Here is a 27272-nt window from a genome sequence, read left to right as displayed (position 1 = left end):
CTCACGCCTTTGAGGTGAGGGTGAGTGAGGGCAAGCCCGCGATCAGGCCATTCGTGAGTGCACTCATGAGGTTCTTACCCTCATGAGGTCTCCTGTGAGTGCACTCATGAGGTCTTACCCTCACGAAGTCTCCTGTGAGTCCACTCATGAGGTTTTTGCCCCTCATGAGACCTCCTGTGAGTGCACTCATGAGGTCTGAGGGGCGCCAGGTCTGTGTGAGTGAAGTCACTGGTGAGGCCTGAGGGGTGTGAGGTCACTGTGAGCCCATTCAGAAATGAGGTTAAACGACGCTTACGAGACGTGGGCAAGTTATGAAGGCACTAGTGATCCAGACGAAATTCCTAAAAACCGGCACACCATGCAGCTTTTTAAAGTGCACCCTGCCTGTATATGGGTCGATGGAACCATATCGCCAAGTAATCAGTCGGCTCAGGACGATTTGCTGTGTTCCCAGCGCGACGTAGACGAAATTGCTAAAAACGGGCACACCAGCGCCTTCAAAGTGCACCCTGGCGGTCGTTGGGTCGCTGGAACCATATCACGAAGTAATGGGTCAGCTCTGTAGACTTTGTTCTGTTCCCAGGGCGATGTACACGAAATTGCTAAAAACGGGCACACCAGCCCTTTAAAGTGCACCCTGCCGGTAGTTGGGTCGCCGGAACCATATCGCCAAGTAATCAGTCAGCTCAGGACGCTTTGCTGTGTTCCCAGCGCGACATGTACTAAATTTGTAAAAACGTGCACACCAGCCCTTTACAGTGCACCCTGCCTGTAGTTGGGTCGCCGGAACCATATCGCCAAGTAATCAGTCAGCTCAGGACGCTTTGCTTTGTTTCCAGCGCGACATAGACTAAATCTGTAAAAACGTGCACACCAGCTCTTCAAAGTGCACCCTGCCAGTAGTTGGGTCGCTGGAACCATATCATGAAGTAATCAGTCAGCTCAGGAGGCTTTGTTGTGTTCCCAGCGCGACGTAGACGAAATTGCTAAAAACCGACACACCAGCCCTTTAAAGTGCACCCTCTCGGTAGTTGGGTCACTGCAACCAGATCACCAACTAATCAGTCAGCTCAGGACGCTTTGCTGTGTTCCCAGCGCGACGTAGACGAAATTGCTAAATACGTGCACACCAGCCTTTAAAGTGTACACAGCCGGTGGTTGTGTCGCTGGAACCATATCATCAATGCCTTCATAATTTAATTTGCGCACGTCTGGTATGCGTCATTTGACCTCATTTCTGAATGCCCTCATACTGACCTCACACACCTCAGGCCTCACCAGTGACTTCACTCACAGAGACTTGGCGCCCCTCAGACCTCATGAGTGCACTCACAGGAGACCTTATGAGGGTAAGACCCTGTGGGCTTGCGTTTGTGAGTGCCGTGAGGGTGAGGGCGATTGAGGGCATGTGCCCGTGAGGGCCGTGAGGGTGAGGGCGAGTGAGGGCCAGTGCTCGTGAGGGCGGTGAGGGTGAGGGCGAGTGAGGGCATGAGCCCGTGAGGGCCGTGAGGGTGAGGGCGAGTGAGGTTTCACCAAAATGTCCACCTATGCCTGGCAGCCGCACATGGAGCTCGAGGGATATTTGACGTCACGCGCTCCTTAGATTCTCCCGCAATGCTTTGCGGCAGTGGGCGCGCTCCATGGGCGACCGTGTCGGTAGGGCGGCCCAGCGGTCTCCTAATCGTCAAAAATCTGCCCATCCGTACACCGTACTCACAAAATACTGGTTGCACCATGGTTCTACGTAAGGATTACACCTTGTTCGGATATTTTCTTGCAATTGACATATTTCGCTTCCGTTGTAGACAACCAGCTAGGTTCGCAAATGCCGGTTAAGTTTATCTGTACGCTCCCTGTACTTGCCATATAGAAAGGTTTTCGCTTAGACAAAGAATGCTGTCACAGGCTTGCTGTACACGGAATTCACGTGCGTGTAAACAGTCGTTCTGCCGTAACACGTCTCCTCGCACTCGCAATGCCGTATCGAATAAACCCCGTACATATACATGTTAAATGTGTTTTGTCGCAGGTACTCGCTCACGTTTTATCATCAATCGGAAAGCGATTATCACACACATTCTTTCTTAGCCCAGCCTGGATTACATGTTGCTAGATCGGATTTCTTTATGAAGAATTCACAGGAGGGAATGGACATCATTGAATCTTTATTGTGCTTTGAGATTCAATTGGAGGGGCCCACGACAAATGATCGTACGGAAGGCAGTACATTATTCAACGAGTGGGATACGCACGCACATCAGGTCTACCTGGGTTCGTCCAGATTTTGAACCATGGACCTGCGCGTGAAAACAGCCTTTGTGCTCTTGCTTATTGAGTTTACTTTGGTGGTCTTATTCGGTACATCTGTTAGATTCGCGAACGAAATCACAAATGATGGCCCAGTTGACGGGAATGGCAAGACAAGCGGCAACGAAGAACGAACTCCTACTGAACTTGACGCGTATTACCCAAGTGAGTATGCAGTCGCCGTTTTTGAGGTCGAGTTATAGAATATCCCAAATGATTGAGACCTACCAGATGAATGTATTCGTGAAACTGACGTGGAGTCTTCTAGGTGACTGATATTGAAATAACCTGTTGCAACTCCCATGAACATTGATATACATGCGCGTTAGCACGCGCAGACTGTACCACAGAAACTACTACTGCATAGTATTCGGCAAACGAACTTTTACATAAATCCACGTCGTGCTTAGTGTTTCAGGACGTACACGTTATGGTGTACATTGGATTCGGTTTCCTAATGACCTTCCTGAAGCGCTATGGTTACGGCGCTACGGGGTTCACGTTTCTTCTCAGCGCCATCGTAAGCCAGTGGGCCATCTTTACGAGGGGCATCTGGCGTCTCGACGGCTCAAAGATACGCATTGACATCGAGAGGTAATATCTGTGTCCTCATTTCTATTCGGTGTCAAACGTTGGGTGCTAAACATTCGACAAACTGTGCGAGCGTTCCGCGTTACGCTACGTCTTACGCTACTTCTTACCTGTAGTATACTGGGAGCGGAGTTTGCTGCGGTGACATTTCTGATATCGTACGGTGCAGTCTTGGGAAAGACGAGCATCATTCAGCTGTCAACGATGGCACTAACAGAGACTGTCCTTGGATCCTGCAACGAATATCTGGGGGCAGAAGTCTTCAGGGCAAGTATTCTTGGCTGCGCACACCTCCATTATTGGCGATGAATTCCGGCAAACGTCGGACATCCCGCGGGAAGACGACTGACAAGTAATCCCACCACGATGCGTTATCGTTAAGGCAGTGGATGCTGGAGGCTCAATCTTTCTGCACTCATTTGGCGCCTACTTCGGCCTTGGGGTTGCCTTTGTCCTTCACAGGAAAGACGCACTGGGCCACCGCAACGAATGCTCATCGTATCAGTCGGACGTGTTCGCCATGATCGGTACGTTACCATACAGGTCTTACAGTTCATAGAGGCTGCTACCTTTTCTGTTTTTTCATCTAAAGGCACGATGTTCCTGTGGATGTTTTGGCCCAGTTTCAATGGCGTGGCTATTCATGGTGCAGAGAGACATCGTGCAGTTGTAAACACCTACCTATCGATGTCTGCATCGTGCGTAATCGCATTTGCCATTTCTGCGTCTTTTGACGAGCTGGGCAGGCTCAACATGGTAGGTGTACTGTACACGCGGAGTTTGGCCAGAATGACAAGCGCTATTAGGAAGCTCCGTAAATTTAGAGAGAATGCTAGCTGTTGTTGCCACCTTGTTTGACATTGTACACGCTACAACTATGTCACTGCACTACGTAAAATCTGTTCATCCCAGTGACTTTATCGGGTACAGTAATCAGGGGGGTGTTGTTGTCGTCTTTTTTATCCGACGGATTTCTTATGCAAGACTATGAGCGCGGCACAAATGCCCTTTTTTCCAGTCCGATTATAAGTATATAATAATAATTGGATGTTTACGTCGCGAGACAACTGAGATCATGAGCGACGCCACAGCGGTCGGTCTGTGGATTGCTTTTGCCCACCTGAGGGTTCTTTACCATGCGATGAAAGCTCATCACACGGCACCCCGTATTTAACGTCCCTCGCGGAAGACGGCGTGTCTAAGCAACTTGTACCCTGCCACCAAGTTGCTGGCGTCCTCGGCCGGGTTCGAACCCGCGATCTCGGGATCAGAAGGCGAACACGCTACCGACTGAGCCACCGAGGCCGGTCCGATTATAAGAGGCGGACATTCTGTCGGAGAAAGCATACAACTATACTGGATAAATAATTACCTTTCGTCACGAACTGTGAGGTAGCAGAATTGAGGAGCCAGTCATTATTCGGAATCACCGCATTTTTTAAAGAATCCTGAAACGGGCACATACTTCGATGCATCAATCGCCGAACTTTGCTATGCAAATGAGCCGAAACCGAAACGAAGCGCACCAGGAGCACAAGATCAGCGCCTCCTCCAATCAGCACCATCGCCGACGTGAAATGCGCGCTGTTCTCCCAGAGCTGGGGACTCGATTGTTTCAGTTCATTCGCATATGGCAAACTTTGGTGATGGATATTTCAACGTATTTTCCTGTTTCAGGATTTCAAAACATAGGGTAACTTCGAATAGTGTCTGGATCCAATTCTGCTATATCACATTTCTCCGAAAACCTCTAATTAAAATGTTGCAACACATTTCAGGTAATTATTCATCCAGTAGCTACATATTCCCGTCGACAGAATGTCAGTCTGGCCGTGTGCTGCCCGTAAAACTCGTATCGGTGCTACTCTCATAGCCTTATTGGTGTCCGGCGAGAAAGTGTCATTAAATTTCTGAAAAATATATACCTGAGAAAAAAGTGGTAAACCTTGTGCACAATACTTGTGAAGGTTTTTGCCACCCAAACAGGTGTTTTCTGTGAGTGTACCTCGTTAATTAGTCTAATTAGCTTAATTGAACTCAAGAATTTGCAAAGGAATGGTGACTTTTTTGCGTTAATTAGTAAGCCCATGGCCACAACACACCATTTCAGTTACAAATACAGGATCTTTCACAATGTTTCCACAAAAATTCGACACGCGAAAACACGTAACAACAACATAAAAAAAGGGTCGCTCATCAAGGCGCGCTCGTTCAAGTTGCCCCGCCGAAAGTATGGAGAGGAGGAAAGGACTATACAGAAAACAGCACGGAACACGCGTTGTCGGTGATGTCAGTAGCTGATGGCTCCGAACAGATAAGCCTGCGAAGACAAAATCCGTGATTGGGCTGGTCCTATGTTGTCCAAAAAGTTCAAGTAAAGTACGAAATACTAGGCGAAATACTTTAAAGTACTCCGCAAATACGTCGCAGATTGAGTTTCAGCACTTAACGCTTTGCTTTTTGGTAGTTGCAATAAGTAAGAAAGTAATTACGTTAGGATTTCTCGAGAAATTTTAGCAAGTGTTTCCTACAAGTACTAGTTAAGAGTCCCTGCTAGTTTACGAGTTAGTGATGAATATGAAGTGAACCAGATGACATAATTTGTATTTACACGCCCACAGGCAATCAACTATGCTAGTGCAAAGTTTTATTATGTCCCGACTTACCCACCAGCACATAGCACAAGAATCTGGTGCTAATATCTGGGTACAATACGCATGACGCATACTTTCAGACAGCAGAAACAGAAACACAGCACTTGTACTTCATTCTGAAATATCACAGGTTGTTTTAATAAAAATTAAAAAAAAAACATAAAGCGCGATGCAAAGCTTCGTATTCTTGTGTGACTTTATTATTTGCAACAAAATAATCTATATTACATATCAAAAACGTAAAACGTAAAAATGAAAAACGAAAGCATGTGCCTCTTTGTCTTTCCGTTTTTCCTTTAGAAGCAGTGCAATCGGACATTGTGAAATAGAACCAATAGAAGGAACAATGTATAGATTCAGGCCTTGGAACCACAGAAAGGACAAACCCATGTATCGCAGCGCATAGCCCGTGTGTGTACCATTGCGTCCCAAACTTTGTGGTGTTGAACAACATAAAAGTAGTAGGTCTTACAACTCATCTATGTTTCAAGCTGCCAAAAATGGATTTTCTTCTTCAAGATGTCCTGCCAATACACACAAAATTACATACTGATACTTTCCACTTTATTATCCTTGCATTCCCAGTTGGGTACTTGAGTACTACTCGGCAAAGTAAGAGAAAAGCATTTTACGTACAGTACAAAGTACACATCATTGAAATGTACTTAAAGTAAAACACATGTAGTTAGACATTTACTTCAAGTACTCCCCGTCACTGCTGTATATGTATAGCTCCGTAAACTGTCGAAGAGGTCTCTCTCATGCGGAGAGCCGTACGCTTCGTTACCTGTGCATTAAGGAAGTTAGGAACACAATAGGAACACAGTCGAAACAGCAGAAAACGTTGGTAGCGATACCGATGTATTGATACTACTGATGCTGACACCTTTCGTCTTTTTTTTTTTTTTTGTCGATTAGGTTCATATACAAAACTCATCACTGGCTGGTGGAGTCGCTGTTGGAAGTGTGGCACATGTCATAACAGAACCTCACAGTGCTGTTATTATTGGAATGACTGCTGGAGCTCTTTCTGTATTCGGCTACAAGTACATCTCAGTACGTTCTTATGCTTCTCTACTTTCACACCTAATCATGATAAAGACGCGCAATGCTTCGAGCGCCTATCCGAGAATACGGGAATAATAGGCCTGTCCGTGTAACGAGTTTTGAGGGTGGAAGCTTATCAATGCAAAAAAGAGTCAAGGTTCCCATCTCAATTGACAATCAGTGTAGTACGTATCTTAAGACTTGAGTACTGTGCTCAAAATGCTGTATTTCACTATCTTAGTATTTCCTAGTCAATACTCCAATTACTTTTCGGTTGTCTGTTAGTCTTTATACCATGTTCAGGTTCTTCTACATCTCTTCTTTCTGCTTCCGCCTCTTTTTCCTCTTCTTCTTTTCCTTCGTTTCCTTTTCCTTTCTTTTTTTCTTTTTCTTTCTCTTTTATCATCTTCTTCTCTTTCCTCTACCTCAGTCAGTCTCGCTGAGTCATGGTCAGATTCACAAGGTACCCTTACTTTCATGGTCTTTTTCTTCTTTTCAGTTCATTGTAGAGAAGGACAATAACGTATTTACTAAATGATTTATAAATAAGACAGGATGGCTCACTGACAAAGATTGTTAAATCCTACAACGAGCCAATAATGCTTTGCTTTTAAAAGTTATAATTTCAACTTCAGCTACCTTAAATGTATCTTAAATACTACCCCTTAAATATTCTTAAGTATGTACTACTTTATTCTATTTACTTTATTTTCTAGGTATTTGTAACATTTTCTCCTTCAGTGTTTAGTATCATATTTTAGATACATTTTTATAAGTATCTTGTACATGTCTTTTCACCATACCTTCGTCCTTGTTGCAGCCTTTCCTAGCCAACTCCTGGCGTACGCACGACACTTGTGGGGTTCACAACCTTCACGGCTTGCCCGGTGTGCTTGCTGGCATTACGAGCATTATCGTCGCGGCATCAGCTACATGGAATCACTACGGAGAGAGGTACCCTTACGGAGCCGTTCTCACTCTTGACGACTGTCCATGTAACGTCAAACGGAGCTATAGCGCGTTTTCCAGCCTCTACTTGCTGTATCCTGCGAGGGTTCCCGCGGCAAACTCAACGGCGTACACCCGTATGAACACCACCTTGCCAGTTGTGCCAGGCCTCGGAAGGACAGCAGCTGAACAAGCCCTCTATCAACTGTGCGCACTTTGTGCAACTATTGCAATCGCTGTAGCCGGCGGAGTGGCCACGGGTAAACACGCCGTCCCCTTTAATGTTTGCTACGTACGATGCGATTCACTCGTTGTTTGGGTTTTCAGGGCTGTTGATACGTTTGGATTCTTTTAACGTGGTCAGCTCCCATGTCCTCTATGAGGACGGTCTACACTGGAAGGTCGCGGAACCTGACGCTCCTCCAGTGATCCAAATGAGTCAGAAGAGCAGGCTGCCTCACGTACGAATAATGAAGTCGCTTTCACAGATTTCCGTAACGTAATGCCTGTAGGTTATTTTCTTCTTCATTTCTTCTTTTTTTCTTCTTTTTTTGAAGTCCAGGTTTTGGTTATTGTATCTCTCCGCTTTTTTTTTTTTTTTTTGTTCCCTAGAAGACAAAAACGCCTGTCTCGCCTTTCATGTTCCCGACTTCTCGTTTTGATTCTACGTCATCACAGTTTTCAACATTATTACTTTTTTGGACTTAATTGCTTTCGACCTTCAGAGAGGAAGCCATTGTGTAACGCCGACAATTGCGTTTTCTTTGTTACTCCTTCGTTATGCGCGATAAATCATGATGCAAACGCGGGCGTACTTTTTCATCCTGTCACAAAGCAGGGTAATTGAAAATTACCTTGCCACAGCTGACAAGTAAGGAAAATAAAAGAAGTAAACAATGTTCGCATGCAAAATTAGCCTGCGTAATCCAATTAAGCGACCGTTCACGGGAAGATGCAAAGGAAACCGACACCCTCGTGTTCTCGGGTATATCCGCAGTAATGGATATCTGCTACTTCTTCGTCTTGAAATCAGGAAGCGATCATGTGCTTCTCAGCGATGACAAAGTAAGGGCGACAAAGACATACAAGACTCAGTGAAATGCTGTACTCCCTGAACTCAACAGTAAAATAAGTAAAAACAGCACTTAACGATTAACGATCATTGGTTACTTTTATTCCGTATTGTACACAAGTTTTTTTGTTTCTTTTTGAATATTCCACTGTCACAGGGGCATATCAATGGTCCTTGGGACGAATGGCGATTTAGCCGAGAGTTGATTGGTCACTGCTACACGGCCATTTTCAATTACAGTTGAACTTGCCTCACCTCCAACCCTTCAGCCTTTTACTCTTCATCCCGTTCTGTAGAGCCCTCCCACGTGCGAACGACAACGGCGAGTCAGTTTCGACATTGCCACCACTACCATTTGGAGCCACCACTACCATTGACTCGGATGCACCCTAGACTGGATGTAGGTTCGTGAAACGCCATCCAAGTAGCCTAGAGTCCTCAAAAACTGCAAGATTTGTGCTGAGTGAACAGCTAAGCACTGGACTAAAGCGCAAGGGAAAACTTCAACAGATTTTATGCAACGTCATGAAAGTTTATGATAACAGTTGTTACACGTGGCCGCATTCGCAAATTTACTTTTGTACTCTCGACACTGTTTCTGACTTCATCCTGCACTCTAAAAACAGAGCTTCACTGCATAGCACGCTCCTGGCCAACCATAATCCCGAATGACAACGTTCTCTCCCTTGATTTGATAGAAACGGGAGGGGTGCGCCATTTTTTTGTGGCCCCATCTCATCATCGTCTGTTTATGTGTGTGTGGGGGGGGGGGGAGCTGGGGGTTGCGAAATAGCTTGCCGTTGTTGGCCACACACAACTGGGCATCGTCACGACTACAGCCAAAAAGAAATGAGGAAGATGAGAGTTGAAGGGTGAGGTATAGGCAGGATGTACGGAACGGTACTGATGAGACGGAAGTGCACTGTGGATGAGAGGTGCACGAGAGGGGCCTTTGCACGAGGCCCGTTTCATGGAGGAAACGCACGAGGTTCCGAGTTTTGATAGTTCGTTCTGCAGAAGAACATTCGGGGAACAGGATGTCCGTCACTATGCCAGGCCTGGAGTTTGGCAGGTGGGTTTCCCGCATAGTGTAGTATACGCGGCATTCTGTCAGGATATGTTCAATAGTTTCCGGATGATGGCAGTGGCTGCAGCTAGAATCCTCCCTGGAGCCGATCTCGAACAGCTGCGAGTTCGTGAACTCCGATCCCGTGCGTAGCCGATGGAGCAGTGTCTGTATGACTTGGGGAATGTCTTTCATGGGAAGAGAAGGTCGGTGATCTTGTATGATGTCCTGTATGCCAGGATGACGCACTTCAACTAGCTGCTTAACGGCCAACGGCCTTCGGTGTCGGCTGGAACTGGTAAGTATGGGCTGCAGCAAAGGTGTGCTGCGGATGATATTGGTCCGCAGGTTCGTTGCCTCTGATGCCGACATGAGACGGTATCCATTGGAGTGCAAGATCACTTCCGATTAGCTTATGCTGGGCACACGACCACAGAAATAGCGTTACGCCCCCCGTTTTCAGCAAATCATGGGAAGGAACGATGCCGCTCGGGATGATGGTTGGCTAGGAGCGTGCTATGTGGTGAAGTTCATTTTTAAGAGTGTGGCAACCGCCCGGCACACGAAAGCGTCTAGTGCCTGGTGTCGACTACCTAGGTTGAGTTAACTAGTGCTGCAGTCAGTTAATTGACGACGTCAAAAGCCGAGATCTGTCCTTTCTGGCTGACTTTTCCTGCCAAAATAAGTAGATTTCTCCCTAGATCTGTGGGATCTTTCTATAGCTTCGCATATCATTAGCTTCTTAGAGTCAATACCAATGCGTGATTTTCCTCGTCTTTTACGGGTACAGCTCCCGTCAACCTTAATAATAACACCGGAAAAAATATGGTCTCGTTCCCGAGCGCGATTACAGCAACCCTTGGGGTCATGAGGACATCTTAGTTGAACAAAATTATTGTGTTAGTTTAATGCAAGGATTTTGTTTATTTAACATTTCCCCAGTGCCCCCAGGATGGCTGTTATCGCGCTCGGGAACAAAGACTGAATTTTTTCCAGTGTTATTATTAAGGTTGATGGGAGCTGTACATAACGCATGCAACACTGGATGTACTGGGAAAATATTGACGGAAACCTCATTACCAACCCTGACGAACACACCGATAATTTCGTGAAAATTTATGTTGAAATCTTGGATATGTTGAAATCTCTTATCCCTTGAAATGGAGTTCTAGGGATATAACAACAATATCTGAAAAATTAAATATTTAATCAATAGTGCTTCGTATAGCGCATATGCGCAACAGTTGTTGTTAAGGGAAAATTTATTATGAAGGTAATACACAAGCTGTTGCAACAGTTTACCGCAATTATGCAGAAACAGGTCTTTCCGAATACAGCCATCGTCTAACTACCAAACACTTGAAAGTGCTCGCAATCTATTGCCCATCGGCACGCGAACTTCCGTTTCAGTTTCAATTCCGCGTGTTCGAAGTGGCACTTTTCGTACATTCTAATGTTTCGCTTCGGACGTTGTTACTCGATGGTGATAGGAACAGACAAACAAGAACGATAATGAGAGTCTGTGAGCAAATATGTTAGCACTGTCCATAAGCAGGCGTTTAGGACCGAAAATGCAGTTCGTTCCCGACGAGGGAACGATTTTGTCGTCGTTAGTCAACAACGTCGTTGTCAAGGGAACATCACTAGTTCTCCCATAAAACATGCACGGAGGGTCTGCTTCATGCTTAATTTGCATGTCCTATTACTATCGTGCGCGTAATTAAATATTTACGAATATTTGTTTCTTTGCCATACTCCGGACGAGAATAGCGAAGTAGCAGAATCCATGGCAAGTAACTGAAAAGTATTGTATTCTCAAGGCTAAATTTTGGAACATGACTGATCACGAGCAACTTGATTCCTCCTATACGCACTTTTATGGGGCCCCGGCTTTGCTTTCTCTGAAACTTGGAACATTCTCACTTTGCTGGCTAGTGAAAATCCAGGGAGAATCAATGCCAAAGCCTCTCGCAAGTATGCACAGACGGCATTGACATCGGAAGCGTAAACTCCTCAACAACTTTCAACTGATACTGATCCGACATAATCATTGTGGTGCAACGAGTACGAGCCGTAGTCTCGGTTTCCGAACGCTGCTGTGTCGCTTCTCGTTAGCCATGGTAGGCTATGCTGTCCAGTGACCTCGGTTGACCTCTTGCGTGCTTCATCACTCGCCTTGCTACCTTCTGCGACCACGCTGACGCTCGTCACCACCTCCGGGTCACAGACAAACTTGTACACGTAGCGTTCTCCTGCAAGTGAAACAACAGTCTCTGCATGGGATGTGCTGGCAATGTCCAGGAGCAGAAGTCGCCACCATTACAGAAGGGTGGGTACGTCGGGACTCTTGCAACCAGCGCCACGTACAGTTATAGGCTCTAAATTTGCAAGACACGTAGAGCGATACATAGATACGTACACACATCTGCGGATTAAGTTTGCCCACCTGAGGTTTCTTATTTAGAGTCCCTCGCGCAAGACGTCGTAGCTAAGCAGCTGGTACCCTGTCACCGTCCTCTGCCAGGATCGAACCCGAAAACTTGGTGTCAGTTTGCGGACACGTTACCAACTGTTCCACCGAGGCCGGTAAAATAGAGGCGTAGGTCAAATTCGTGCTATGTATACAGAAACCTCGGTCCTTTACGTTTTGAAGCCGGTATACAGCTCCAACAAAACATCGTCACGGTTTCCTGGGCTGTACAGTTGGGTCAACACCATATACGTTGTACAACGGCCGTGCCATGTACGCACATGTTGAGCCTAAGCATAACAGGATTAACGAATTCTAAATATTATAGCGGAATGTGTATAGCGTCGCAAACTAACAGAGGAGAGTACCGGCCAAAATGGTTCCTCTACGCTGACGCATCCAAGTGCTTTGTACCTGCTACTTTCTGCATGATGCCCTTTTCATAGTAGTACCTCAGGGACCGGCTTAACTTGTCGTAGTTCATTGCAGGCCTGTTCTTCTGGATGCCCCACCTCCTGGCCACCTGTGACAAATAAAACATATCGTTTGTAGAACACGCGTGTTTTAAGACGGTGCTTCGCTTTAGACAGACTGGACGACCACTCAGAGTTTTTCTTTTTATGTTCTTTTTTTTTGCGTTTGTGTTGTACTGCACCAACGGTATGTTTTCCTTGCCGTTTTACTGAGAAATGCGGGGAAGATATGTCTCATCACATTCGAATTCATTTCGAATGACTATCGCATCCGGAAACGTGTGTGTGAGACCGATGTGTACCGTCTGCACGGATCCAGGTCTAAAGATTGTAAATGAAGTAATGACAGACAAACATTAACACGAACACTATGCTGAGCCGCATGTTTGATTTGTGATGCTATCGAACACTTGCATCTCCACTATATATATATACAGGGTGTTTGCTCCAACGTGTCCAGAAATTATATTTAAAGCGAGCGATAAAAGAAAAACAAGTGGTACTTTTCTGCTACTTGAGTAAGAAACAGGTACTGCTTTACTAGTAGCACCTGTTTCTTAGTCAAGTAGCTGACAAGTAGCGCTCGTTTCTCTTTTATCGCGCGCTTTAAACAAAATTTCTGGACAAGTTAGAGCAAACACCCTGTATAGTGGAGATGCCACATGCATGTGGCCTGCTGTGCATACTTTGCGCACAAAATGAGTTGGTTGGTTGAAAGAAAGAAAATTATGGAAAAGATGACCCAACTCTACATTGGGCCACCTATAACTGGGCTACAAACTGGGAAAGGGAACATATCCTGTTGCCATTGCTGACGCTCTAACGATAGTCGTTGCTCGCCCGTGTCCTCTCGTATTTTGCTCAGAAACTGATCTGTCGCCCATGTTGTGTATTTCATGCGGTTTGATGCCCACTCGCGTGTGGCCAACAACGGCGAGCCAGTTTTGACATTACTCCCTCCGGTTTGTCCTTTTATTTACTGGTACCGTGCAAGATGAAGCCTCGCTTCATCTTGGTGTTTGTGTGCGTATTCCACGTGCAAGCTCATGCGGTCTACGACAAGATTTGGTGAGTTGTGTCCTAGCATTTTCTGCATTAGTGGCTCTTTTGGCAGTGAGCCCCCTCCTTGTCCTCTTCCTTGGTCCCCCTCCCTCGGCCTACCCAGTGGGCCGTCAGCACAGCCCTGCTCCGCTTCCTGCAAGGTTTGGTTCTTTGCGTCCGCCCTCTGGCCGGGCATTCTCGCGTCATGTCGTGTCTGTGCTGCAGTGACTGTTTTCCTTTCTTTCTTTTTTGATGTTTTGAGTTTCTTTCTTGGAAGAGCAAGCCGGCATCAGCCTGGCTGACATTTCCTCTATTGTCCCTTTTCTTTCTATTAAACATATCTCTCCCCCCCCCCTTCATCTAGCGTGTCCTGCTTTCGTTAGGTACTGATGATGATGATGATGATTGAAAGAAAAAGGTACTCTTTAATACCACCACGCAGGTTTCCTTGAACGCTGCTGCAGGATAGATACTTGCGAGATTTTTTGAAGAGTTTTTTACAACCCCAGTGACGTATAGTTTGTGATAAGAAACGCCGCAGAGACTAGTAATGTGGAGTCCTATTGGTTGTCTTGTCTTTCATCGAATCTCGCATCAACATCACGAGTGAAGTACAGGGTTAAAATTTGCTCTTCATGTGATGAATAGAACTTCGACGTTGGGCCGCTTTGAACATTTCGATGTCAGCTGTTCATCCTGAGGTGTGTCCATTGTCCCATAGCGCATTATTTGCCGCACACTATGTAACTTTGTTTAAGGCCAGTTCCCACATATAGCGCTTTGCTACATAGCACTAGAAAATTGCGCTATATTTTCCTCTTCGCATTGCTAAAAACCGCTATATAACCGCTCTTGTCGAAGTAGAGCCCCGGTCAACTTTTCTAGCGCTATATTGAGCGGTGAGTCTGCGTTAACCAATCGTGAGCTTCTTTCAGCCGTGACGTCGCGGAAGCTGGGGTTTGTCTTGCTTCCGATCACTCGAAGCAGCAAGACGGGAATGCGACGACGACGACGTGAAAATGGCCACGAGTTTCATCTGCCAATGCATGGTTGTTTGGTTACTATAGTCTGGTATCGCGATCACAGCATCGAAAGTATCATCCCCCTTGATGCTGCGGATACCCGACGCCGACAGTAAGCAATCACAGCAGCACCGGTGCATCACGTCGCAAAGAGATATCCCGTGACCCCAGCAGGATAGCGCTATGTGCTCGGTTGTATGTGAGAACGGCAAATGGAAAAACAGCGCTAGGTTTCGAGTGCTATTTTCTAGCCCTATAGAGCGAAGCGCTATATGTGGGAACTTGCTTATACTCTAGATGCGACGTCTGAAGTCTGTGCATGTGTCGTTCTGCTTTAAACTCTGTATAGAAAGTTCGAAATTTGGGTTTCGTAAGACTTGAATCTGCCCTTATATATCAACTGAAGGTGGAAGTGCTCGATCCGGCACCCAGCGGAAGGCTCGTGCATCATATAGTTCAGGATCTGTCGCGCTGAGGGAAGTAGAAGGCCCGCGCTTGATAGCGGTGAGGGTGTCCAGCCAATGGCACTTTGATTATAAATATTTATCGCACTTATAAGAATGTCATGAACCTTGGGAGCCTTCGTCACCTCTCTGGTAGTTAGGTACAGCTGCTACATGAACAACCCTCTAGTGAGAGGAGGTAGATTTCAGGTTTAGTGCAGATAAAATTGACCCAGTTTGGCAAAGACCGTGACTGTGGGGTCTGGAGTTGTTAAAAGTGTGCACAGGAAGTGATCGATGCCCACTTGCTATGTTTGGAATGCAAAAAAAAAATATTCTTTTTTGAACGTAGGTTACACCTTAAAGGGACTATCGCATCCGTCGCTGTCGATTCCGAAACTACAGTGCCATTTTACTCCTCGTTCATCAGCGACAATGACGTCGAAAATCCGACGCGAATTAATGGAGTTGTTTCTGCGGAATTTGATGTAATTCATGGCAAGACCAGACGACGGATGTTGAGAGCATTCCGGAATTCCCTCTCTGGAAACGTCACTCGAACAAGGCCAATCAGGGAGCGGCGGAGAGACCCTGGCGTCCGATAGCCGGGCGGGAGTGATGGCGTCTGCATTTCGCGGAGGGGTCTGAGATCGGCTCGTGAAATGCGGTTCCTGGTTACCGTCGTACGTGTATGTACAGCCAGGAGCGTAACACCGTGTTCCACGGAACATGGTCATGTCAGCACTCACACCGGTAAGCGAAGGTCGGCCTATCTACAGAGGTCTTTTCACTTGGTATATTGCGGTGCAAACGCTAAGCAGACGACCTCGGAGACAATCACCTGCGCTGCGCTCCCATTCGTGTGCCTGGCTTACGTCATTCTGGCTCAGTTGCAGAGGGAGTGCGAATCTTTAAAGGTCGTTTATTTAATAAGTACGCTGTTTTCGGAAGAGAAACTTGGCCGAGTAGTTTGTGAAACCATGCCGAACATTACTGTTTTGATCTCATACACACATTTCCGGATGTGATAGTCCCTTTAAAGAGCAAGCAACCCTCTGTATTGGATATGCGACCGCATGATTACCTCTTCAGGATCGGTCAGCTTGAACTCGAGCCCCCTGCCTGTCCATGCAATGCAGGATGAGTTACTCGGGCTCTTAAGGAGTGTGGCGAGGAACTGCCAGAGCTGGAGCGATCCTCTGCTGCGGCCATAGGATCCAAGTTCTTCCGGTGCGCTGTTGTCTGTAACTTCGGGAGGCGAGGGTCCAGTGGTGGCAGGAGACACGGGCGGAGATGGCGGAGGCTCGAATTTCACTGGAGATGGCACTGCGGCAGCCGTCAAACGTGTTGTTAGTGTCGTCTAAAGAACAAGTTTTGATCGTATCATGCACTTTGTCGTTCCTGGTATATATTGAAGGATGCAATAGATCTTGAGCGCTTACACCATGCAATAGTCGTGACAGAAGCACTCGTCTCTTTCGTACTGTGGTCATTGAAAATCAGTTAAGAAATTGACGCTTCCGACTTTTACAAATGGTCACACGTACCAAGCTCCACTATAATAGGTGCAATCTTCCCGTGCTTTGCTGTAACCTTCGTCTCTCATCTTAACTATACTCCAAGAATACGCACTAAGGAATTATTTAACAAGGGATAGCAAGCCGCCCTTTCTTGCTGACTTTTCCTATCAAATAAATATACCCCCCCGTTTGTGGGAGTTGGTCATCAATATCTGGCTATGCCTCGTGAACGCTGCAAATTCATCTGGTGTGGTGCCGTGTACTTGGAGGGACTGCGAAAAGATTTTACGCTATCTCGGGTTCTTAACGTAGAATTTGCGTCTTTCCGATCGTTTATGTGGCTGGCACCTAAGAGTTTTCATGCAGCGTTTTGGCTTACGGTTTGGTGCAGGGCTAAATTAATCAAGTTTAAATTTAGCCATTTCAATGCATTTTTCTTGATTATCGATATAAATTTAAGTTGACGAATTAATTTCCTCAGGGTAGGGAGGGCGATGTTCTCGTTCGGGAAGCACGAAAGCATTACATTTAGATTAGCGTGCAACGGCCAGAAGTACTTGTCTACTACGGGTGTAAGCATGGGAGTATCCCTTGGATACCGTGGGTATCCCGGGTCGACTGCACTGCACAGGTCGACTTCTTCGTGCCCGACCCGGCCCGGGCGTGCAAAAAAAGAAAGAAGAAGATGGCCGGGCCCGGCTCTGGACTTCTTTCTTTTTGTGTGTGTGTGTGGCCCGACCCGACACTGCGATGGGCCCGACCCGTGCGCTTTGTCCTGATAGTCGAAGAGCTAAATCCTGAACCTGACATTTCCTAGCCTGGCTGACATTTCCGTTTTCTTTTTTTCTTTCACTCTATTAAACATATCCCCCCCCCCCCCGAACCTGGGGGCTTAATCGCTTCATCGTCGTTACGGTCGTTACAAGCTAACGAGTGGCGGGAAATTCAAAAAGGTGTGCACGTGACCCATTGCTCGTGACGTGTACCACGGCCTTCACGTATCGCGCGAAGAGCGCCGTGCACGTGTTTTATCACGTGCACACCTTTTTAAAGTTCCCGCCCGCCTTTTTGAATTTCCCGCCAGTTGTTAGCTTGTAACGACCGTAACGACGATGAAGCGATTAAGCCCCCTGAACAGCTAAAATCAGTAAGTAGCACATGGCGTACTGTCCATTTTGCGCTGATTAGAACACTGAACAGACGCAATGTGAAAGACGCAGTGCTCGGTAAGATCAGGTCCAGTATTTCTTGAGGGGGCACTGAAACGCAGCTACATGTATAGGAATGACGCCAGAATGTCACAGCTGGTCATCCGCCATTATATGGAATTGTTTATGGTGACAGCCATTATCTGCTTCACCCATCCGGCCAGGTTCACTGGAGCATGCCGTGTCGGCATGGTCCGACCCGTCCTGCTATGGTGCGCTTGCAGGGACCTAAGTGTGGGAATCCTAGGAATTATTGTAGTGGTGATGGCCTTGATAGTTGGTTGGTTGGTCTATAAAAAAGAAATGTATGGAGATGTTGGCCAACTCTACAATTGGGCCGGCTACTCCAGTACCCTTATGGTAGTGAGGTCTGGCTACCAAGGACTCTAAAAGGATGTTTGTTCCACAAAAGTCCTAAGGGCCTAGATGGCCGTGCCCGGCTAGGGCTCGAACGCAGTACTCATAGATGTCTGAACAACTTGAAAGTATGACATACGTTTAGGGTGCCGCGTTTCCGGTATTTGCCGAAAAATGACGATAAATACTCGACCAATATTTTTTTTCAAATTCGGAATGTTCCGAAAAATTCCGAACTATACTCTCGCATGTGGTGCTACATGCCGAAAATGCCGGTAACCGATTGTGTTTTTTCCTCCGCCCTGCGGGGCCGCTAAGCTCTAGTTTCTGGAAAAACCCTCCCCCGTAACACCTATCAGTGGATCAATCGGAGTTCAAGTACACCTGGAGCCCGTCAACACAGGAAAGGAAATTCTTTGCGTCCCCAGCCTCTTCCTATTAAGCTGCTCTCTTTCCATGAGTCATGCCTGTAGCAGTCTCACGGAGTAGCGATTGGTCACGGAGTAGCGATGACCCTGCACGCTTAGGTCAGGAGTCGTCGTTTTGAGTTGGCTGGCGCGTAACCCTGCCGCAGTCTCTCCAGCGGCTGCGAAATGGGACGGAAGAGGAACGCTTCTGTTGACTACGCGAAAGAAAATCCTGATTCTTAAGTATCGTCTGTAGCAGGTACCGACAGTTTGATGTGCAAGTATGTTTCATTTCATCGTTTAGCTGTATTTCACGCGGTTCTTAGGGAAATAGCTCCTCCCTGTGTAACTCTGCCCGGTGATTATAGCTGCAGATTTTTTTTCGGCACCTATTTTCGGCACGAACGTTTTAAAATGCCGAAAATTTTCGAATTTGACAGAGCATACAAACGCCGAAAAGTGTCCGACGAATCTTCGCAGGAATAAATGCCGAAAACGCGGAACCCTACACTTATGCTCCATCTTTCGATCACTGAAGAAATATTAGAGAGTTTCGTATACTGTTGAATGATTCGATGAGACACAGAATTTGTGAGCCCATCTTGCTTTCCTTTTTGTTTATCCTTCTTTTTGTTTCTTTTCTTTCCTGGGAATAGCAAGCCGCCGTAGCGCAGGCTAACCTTTCCCTCCTATTTTTTTATATAATAAACATATCCCCCGGCCCCATCTTCCTTAACGGTAACGTTAGCGTACACAATAGACATCGTATTGCCAACCGTAGGAATGGACAAGCGACCTCCCTCCGTTTGTTTTTACTTAGCTCTTCTTTGCGAGATTTGTAAGAGCCCCACAGGTCCCCAGTCGGAGTTCTTGCCCACGTCACGCTTCAAAAAAGCACGCTTTGCGTACGGAAGGGAGTAGCTGGTGCACACCCCCAATGCACAGCACGTGGCTTTGCATACAGAGCGTGCGCATCATGAACACGCTATTTCCTTGCTAAAGCTATCTGTCCACTACTAACTACACCTACTCCTACCGCGCTACTTTCCTCTTCCATCGTCTGCGTTTGCGTGTGGAACGCAGATTCCAGGATTATTGAAACAATTTTACTTGCTGGGGCAGCGCCCAGCCTGCTGGCCGCCATCAGCCCCATCTCATCATCGTCTCTTTATGTGTGTGTGTGTAGCTTGCCCGATTACCTTCCATTTTTCCGCCTCTGCTCATTGCAGCCTGACAAAACACCGTTCTGAAACCTTCCATATTCGGAGTTGCTGCTTTTATAAACCGCACTTGTGATGTTGAGTGGATTAGTTTAGCGTCAGTAAGGGGTCCCATTAAAAGGGAGAGAGACTAAATGAAAAACACAAACGTATTGCTCTACTTTCCGGTATCAACGTACGTGCTGCTGCTTTCCCATTAGCTTTCATTTCTTTTTCTGCATTACTTTTTCTCTCCCCTGCAAAATTTGTTGCCTTCAAAATGCTGAAGTCATGCCCCAGCATACTGTTATCTCCGATACGAGCATGATGCCGGGAAGCTTGTTAATAGAGGGTGTTAGAATACCGTTGATAACGTCACCGTGAAGCTACCGTATATACGGGAACCAATGGCAGCGTGCATGACTACACATCTTATCAGTTGATTGGGTGCGGTAGACAGGATACTTGGGAAGCCACGTTTTCAACGGCCTACCAATGCTACTAGTAATAATAATACGGGTGCCGTGATGTTGTACGTAAGGACCTCTCTAACACTCTCTAATCACTCCACGAACATGACACGCTCATTGATAGCATCGTGCCTGTGTTCGTACCGGAATCACTGCGTGCCTTCCACCGCAAGAGCAACATTCTGTCTGCGCGTTTTGACCTTTGAAATCTTTGGACCTTGCCGCCGCTCCTTATTTGTTTGAAGACATAAAGGTAAGGCTGGAAAAATACTACGTGGGTTGTCACATTGTCATGTTTCCTCGTGTTCTTTGTCAGGGCTAACGAATTTGTCCTGCATGACAGTTTGAGCAATGCAAAGTTTCGGGTATTTCGTACACGTACCTTTACTAGTCCTTTACTAGTACTTGGCCCATGGAGCTCTCCTGCGCATCAGTGCCGAGCTCTTCGCTCCCTTTTTGCCTTCATGCAAGCAACTGGACTCCTCGTAGAGCACTAAACAGAACTCCGACCTGTCGTCGCTTCGCGTTCATCATAATTCATCCTCTCATATTAACCACTGTGAAGTGGGGTAGGGTCCTGTGGCTACCGCGGGGAAATATCCCATGTCATCATCACTTCTCCTTCATTTATTGTTGTTGTTTACTAGTCCGTGTTGGGAATTTTTAACGCACCTTCTACGTTGCACCAATAGCTTTATCTCTGCCTTTTATCTGTTTTTCGCCAACATCAATATCAACTAGCTAGGAATACAGCTAGGAAACAACTACTCAAGCGAGGTCGTGCACTTCTGCGGCATGTTTTTATTAGTGTTTCAATATCGATTGGCGATAGGTATAGTCTTCGGTGAACCATTAACACTTGTACGCCAATGATCTTTCGTTCTACGCCTTTACACGTTCCTTTCCGCTACGATAATGTGGTAGCAAGAAAATATTTCGGGGGGGGGGGGGTTCTATGGGGACTTTAAATGGGGACAGAGGATTCCGCCTTGGTTTCCCTCTCCCAAATGCGCTACCAAAGGTACGACTTCGGAGGGGTTTGGACCCGCTCAAACCACCCCCCTGGCTACGCCCCTGGTTTCCACCGTTCGCATCACTACGGCTTAACGTTACACATTGTGTCAGTATTGGGCGAAAAACATCACCGCACGTGTGGGACCATAATATTACAGAGTGTTAGATGTAGAGTATACGCAGTCGCCATGTGCGCTGTACGCAGTATCATGTTCTGCGCATGCGGTATGGACACGCGCTATTTCCTTGCGTTCGAAAGGTGAATGCACACGCAGTACCAAAACTCTCTATTGCCGTGTCGTCGCAAATTCTGGAGATAGTATAGAGTCTAGTATAGCTCGGAAGCTATTCAGGATAACGATTACGACCGCACGATAAGGCAACCGCGCTACTTCTTTCAGTTCAGTGACATGACATTGCTGGTTTCGAACTTGGCAGTGTCCTTCATCGTGTCCTTTTCGTATAGTCCTTCCAAGCTACCAAATCTCCCTAATGTTACAAGAGCCTTTGGGTAAAACGACGCCTCGCTACTTGTCGTTTCTTTCATTTCAACTTGACGTCGGTTCCCCTCCTCGAAAAGAAAAGAAAAATAGTTGACTCCTCAAAGCTGGGGAACCGTCCTCCGTTTATTTTTACTTAGCTCTGAGTTTCTTCTGGAATCATTGAGTGGGTGATGATCTTCTTTGCGAGATTTGTAAGAGCAACAGGTCTCCAGACGGGGTCCATGGCTTACCTCCTTGAAAGCTGATTAGCTCTTCTGAGATGAGCATGCATTTTACATGAGGGGACGCCGAATGAAGCGAGTTAAGGTACGGCAGCCGCGTCAGTTGCTCGCTCTGCAGATGATGTTGTCCAGTTGCTGGACACACGGGAGCCTGACCTGCCTCCAGGGAATTGATATTTATGGGGATTTGCTCGATCCTTCGTTAATACGCTTCAGCTTTTCTTCTGCCTTATTTGCTTTCGAACTTCGAATGCGTTCAAACGGTGGATTCTGCAATGTCGTTTTGGTGTCGTACACTTCGCGACTAATGGCATAGTATAGTAGTCTTGCAGACATGCGTTGCGTCCGAGTGCTTGATTTTGTGATCCGATACACACAGTGGCCAAGGCACGGCTAAAACAGGCACGGGAAGTTGGTCCCGATGTAAACTATGGTCTCAAGACATCACGTGAAAGCTGTATTTGTACTGTCACCATTTTAATCGTGGCTATTTGTTAGTTATCAGATCTACGGTGACCACCGTGACTATATAGCAATCTCTAGAGCAACCGATGTATTCGAACGGTGTGATAACATAATAGCGGTTTTCAGCACGTCCGGAGCAGTCTACGAAAATACAACGATAAGAGAAATTGGAGGGGGGAGGGGGTTGTTTACAGCTACGTTTAGCAGCTTTATGCATACCATTATCGACATGTGTCGTACGCTGATATAACAAGGCCACTCCCGCAGTAGGACCCCCTCCCCCATAGGCAGTGCACAGGAAAAGAGAGGGACGGCGTGTCACCAAACATTTGGGGGATGTAGGGGGATACGGATAAATTGCTTTTCAAAGCAATAAGCGAGGTTAGCTTGGCTTATCGTGTTTTCGGAACTGTTATCGTGAACATCTGAAAATCCCTAGTTTCGGTACAAAGGAAAAGTGATGAAAAGGAAAAGTGATTGTCTTCAGATGGCACGCACATGTTGGCCGTGGCTGCGTGAATTTTGGACACACCTCTGAAAACGCAATATTGTCTTCGTTTGCAAAGTGGCTGCCTTAGCAACTTGGCACACATGGACAGCGGTGAAACCTTGGTCGTTATTTATTTCGCAAGTTCGCGCAACTCAACTCGGACTGGTTTTGCTTCATATCATCTGCGGGGACGCCGAGTAGAATTTCAAATTTTAAAGTGTCTTTTTATTATTTTTTTCTTCGGCCGCAGGACTGAATCTCGTTACGTTCTGAAGTAGTTCCGTGATATGTTTCCAAACACCGAACCTGCGGGAATATGTTCCCCTGCACGCCGACTGAAATAAGAAACCGAATAAGAAAGCGGCGAAAATCCCCTACCGAGTCGGTGCTGCTATGTAACAACAAACATGATTAGCTGACCCATTGCGGTCTGGGGAGTGCAGAAATTCAGCTTGCGCTAGCTTGTCAATATTCCGTAAACGATCGCCAACTTGTGGCACTGAGTGTGCTGAGTACGTGGTGTTCTTACATTCCAAACCTGCGCACGTATCTATCCGATATTGGTCTCCTCGGCACCTACGTTTACTGTTCACGAGAGCTTACTGGCTGATCGTGAATTTCAGAAGTAGAAAAAGGCAGCGAGAGAAGTGGGCAAAAAATAACTTTTTTTATCCCGCGTTAGCGCCGCGAAGCAACTGCGGCTATGAATGGCGTACAGACGTGTACTCACTGAGAGAGGAAAGCAGGGGGAGACATGAGGTTAGTGTGCGTCCTGGGCCGACTTCAGGGGGAACCCAGAGAAAATAACCGCAGCCAGCAAGGCCGGTTGTAGGATTCGAACCCACCACCTCTCAGTTTACAGCACGACCTTGGGTTTATCACCAATGAGCGGATGGTTTTATCCACTGGTGTTGGCATAAAAAGTAACCGAAAGTGTGAAAGAGAATCTCCACATTTCGAAAATTTGTTTCGTTGTGTGTTGCGAGTGAAGTGTCGTGTTACTATTTCCACATTGCTGTCACTATCTGTGTTTGCGTGTATGAACGCTTTATGAGTATGAATCCGCTGTTTTACTTGCTTTACGGTTCTTATGCACAGGTGCATACACAAGCAGAGGTCAGGGACGATATTGCGTCGCGATATCTCAGGTGAAAATTTCATTGTGGCGCAAACAATAACCACGCCCAACGGTTATGCCCAAATATGTACAGAAACTTTATTTACACGTTAGGCCCAAATAATAATCAAGCGTCAGTAATGACGCCCAAGTATATAAAGTAGTACCTGCTGAAAAATTCCCGCCACTACAGTGTACTCCAGAGCGACAGTGGATCAGTGCTAATACGGTCCTTCGCCATATTTTAAGTTCGATTTACACCTCATCGATTTACTTTTTTACTTTTTTGTTATTTTTATTTTATTTTATTTTTGCCTTCTCTTCTTCTCTTCCTCTGACGAAGTTCCCGCTCCCTTTTTTATTCTGTTTCGATTGACTCATCCAGCACATGTAGGTTGATCATTATTGTGGGAGGTTTATATGTATAGATAATTCTGTAACATCGCCCAATGCAATGCGACCCACGTCAAAGTGGAAGTACTTCACATCACTCTTTTGATTTTCTTAAATTTTCTTTCAATCGAACACACGAAGGGAAAATGGGAGATTTATTTATTCAGTTTTATTCGGGGGGGATGGTGATCTCTCTTTCCTTCCCTTTTTCTTTCTGTTATTGAGCGGCACTGGATTTGATTTACACCATTTCCTTTTTCCACACCCTCGCAACGCATACTAGGTAACGGGTTCCTTACTTTTCGTATTTCACCTATATATCGATGCGTGGTGACTAGGCTGTATGGCCACTTCACCAGAATCAATTTTTATTCTTACTTATTCTCACATGTAATGAAGGATCGAGGGTACTTCACCCCAGCGGTGTCACCTTATGTCATCATCATCACCTGTTCGTTATACCCAGAGGGGGGGGGGGGGGAGGGCATCCCCGCCCTCCGCCCTAGATCCCTCTGTGGTTATACCACCTCCCGTGGCATAGTGGTTAGGATGACCGCTTTCCATGGAGGAGGCGACACGCGTTCGAATCCGCCGCAACGGCTGTGCTATCTGCGGCTTTCCCTGGGTTTTACCGCTAGCTTTCCAGACGAATGCCGGCACAGTTCCCCGCGAAGTCTGTCCAGGACGCATACTAACCCCTCTGTCCCCCACTCCTTCCTGCTGTCCCCTCTCCATATGTCCACGTCTGTACGTCTCTCATAGCCACAGTTGCTTCGCGGTGCTAACATGGAATTTAAATTTTCGTTATAGTTGTGGTTTTGCGGCGTGTTGCGATAGAAAGCGCACCCAAGCGTTTTGGGGGGCCCCAAAGGAGATAAGTCTTCACTGCGCATTGTACAAACATTGAGTTCTGGGCATGCACATTGACGACCCCCTATTTCTTTGGGGAGGAGAGCGTTTGAGTACCCTATTTTGAAACTCTCTAGTATGTTTCGGTTGCGTGGAGCAGCAGAGACCCGAGATGTTATTGCTGAAGCGAAGGAGACCCCGCTAGCCATTCTTCGCTACGGTGAGACCAGCCGCCTTTTCGTCCGCCTTTTATCCTATCATCGGCGGCACCCGCTCGTATCGAAGATTTTGAGACGCAAGCACTGAAAGGTCAGCTGAAGCCTAGCTTCCGTGTTTCGTGGTGAAGACAGTCGCTCCCAGTGTCCCTCCATGGTCTCTGCCAAGCCCAGTCACCTGCCTAACTGCTCCTGGCCTGCATGGAAGGAAAAGGGATACAGCCCCGTGTGTCGTCAAGCAGCTTACCCTGGGCATGATGAATGATAGGTACGCGACATCAACGTCGGTTTTCGCTGACGGGTCATCTACTCGGGATGACTCGCCCTCAGCGTTTGTCATTCCATGCTCACACCTGGTTCGAGCCCGCCTCTGCTCTATGTGTTCTCGAGGCCCAACGGCATATTTAGATTTACTAAGGAAAATGACTCAGCTAATTGGTGGAGAGTGAGGAGGTACACTCGAACGGAGCGGCTGTGTTTCTCTGCCGGCAAGCTGCTGTGTGCTTGGTGCTTGCTTGAAGGCAGCGTGCAGCGGCGCGTGGGCGATATCAATGTACCTTGCGAATCAAGAGCGACTCAACTCCGCTCTATTGCGCATGCACTGGTGTTAGCTCCCCTTTCTTGAACTTTCACGCGAACGAAGTATGTCAGAACACCTAACCTAACTGACCCTCGTGCTGGACTCTCAGCGCGCCCGCCACACCTATCGTCCCCAAATGTGTGTGATTGCACGTGTGAAATCCAGACCCATTACACGAAATAAGCATTATCACATATAAAAAAGTGATAGTTCTCAGATGAGAGTACCACGATATCCCATACCCAATGAAAAAAAAAAGTTACATGAAAATTCAGCTGTCCAGTCCCGTGAAATATGTTCGTGTACATGCCCGACCATGGCTGGCGGTGTCAAGCCAATACCCGGCCCGGGTCCGGTGGCTAAAACCTGAGCCCGGCCCAGGCCCGCACAAAAAACGTAAAGCCCGGCCCGCGGGCCGGGCTGGGCCGCGCTCGGGCTTTCGGGTAAGCCCGGGCCCGTGCAGTGCTCTAACTCTTGCCGTTCGCGGGTCGCCGTTTCAAGCAACGTGAGCGGGCGCCCGGCAGTGGGAACGAGCCTTAACCCTAAACGATAGAAACTAAAAAAGAAAATGTTAATAAAAAAATAAGTAGAGAAGTAGTGCATAGAGATGCGAAAGTTGTCCGCATGCGTTTACAGAAGGCAGCACATCTATATTATGCGTCACAGCCACCTAATCCTGAAGCCAAATTCGCTCCCAGGACTCTCCGACTGTGAGCATACTTGGAACACACCCGGGGAATATGCTCAGTGTCTTCTATGACGTGAACGTAAATGCCCGGTGCTGTACGGGACATTCATCGGAGCCTATGTCGGGGAGATGCAGTTGGGTGTGGCTGGGCTTGGGGTACGTGGCACTTCAACTAGGGCAACATGTAAAGCAGCGAATTTCGTGCAGCTCCAGTCAGACAGGATGAGTTGCGCATTTGTTGCTGAATGCGCTGGTCATTCTTTTTACGTCTCTTTTAGTGTGATAGATGGACATTACTTGGGTGTGACATTGTTGATGGGCTCGATGGACAGTAACATCGTTCCCGCTATGCTGCAGCCCCCCGGGATTCTTTGAAACCTAATGTCACACCTTGTTGTGACTGAGCATGCCACCGTGGCAACAAAGAAGCTGTAGAAGGTCT

The 27272-nt window shown here is 46.9% G+C and overlaps 2 protein-coding genes across 2 annotated transcripts in view; one reads left to right on the top strand and one right to left on the bottom strand.

Moving 5' to 3' along the window:
* Positions 1-2722: 2722 nt before the first annotated feature.
* LOC135384578 (ammonium transporter Rh type A-like) lies at positions 2723-9012 on the top strand. The gene is made up of 9 exons (XM_064613774.1): positions 2723-2901; positions 3015-3169; positions 3285-3425; positions 3491-3654; positions 6471-6608; positions 7420-7553; positions 7629-7807; positions 7875-8008; positions 8860-9012. Exons 1-9 carry the CDS (start codon positions 2738-2740, stop codon positions 9010-9012), a joined length of 1362 nt encoding a protein of 453 aa, XP_064469844.1. The 5' UTR covers positions 2723-2737.
* A 2686-nt stretch (positions 9013-11698) lies between these two features.
* The window catches only part of LOC135384577 (ETV5-related protein Ets96B-like), a 40001-nt gene continuing 24427 nt past the window's right edge, over positions 11699-27272 (bottom strand). Inside the window, exons 3-5 of the mRNA XM_064613773.1 lie at positions 16219-16494; positions 12570-12678; positions 11699-11937 (exon numbers count right to left, since the gene is read on the bottom strand). Of these exons, the coding sequence (XP_064469843.1) occupies positions 11699-11937; positions 12570-12678; positions 16219-16494 (624 nt within the window). The remainder of the gene's footprint in view (positions 11938-12569; positions 12679-16218; positions 16495-27272) is intronic.

Source organism: Ornithodoros turicata, chromosome 2 (genome assembly GCF_037126465.1).
Source record: "Ornithodoros turicata isolate Travis chromosome 2, ASM3712646v1, whole genome shotgun sequence".
NCBI classification, from domain to species: Eukaryota; Metazoa; Arthropoda; class Arachnida; order Ixodida; family Argasidae; genus Ornithodoros; species Ornithodoros turicata.
Note: the sequence above shows the minus strand (reverse complement) of the source record. Positions and strands in the feature narration are given on the sequence as shown.

What these genes read in the sequence shown, in the direction of transcription:
- LOC135384578 (XM_064613774.1), top strand. Translation starts at nt 2,738, where the DNA reads ATGGTGTACATTGGATTCGGTTTCCTAATGACCTTCCTGAAGCGCTAT. An exon ending in GGACGTGTTCGCCATGATCG is followed by an intron (nt 3,426 to 3,490) that starts GTACGTTACCAT and finishes TTTCATCTAAAG; the next exon opens with GCACGATGTTCCTGTGGATG. An exon ending in AGCTGGGCAGGCTCAACATG is followed by an intron (nt 3,655 to 6,470) that starts GTAGGTGTACTG and finishes TTTGTCGATTAG; the next exon opens with GTTCATATACAAAACTCATC.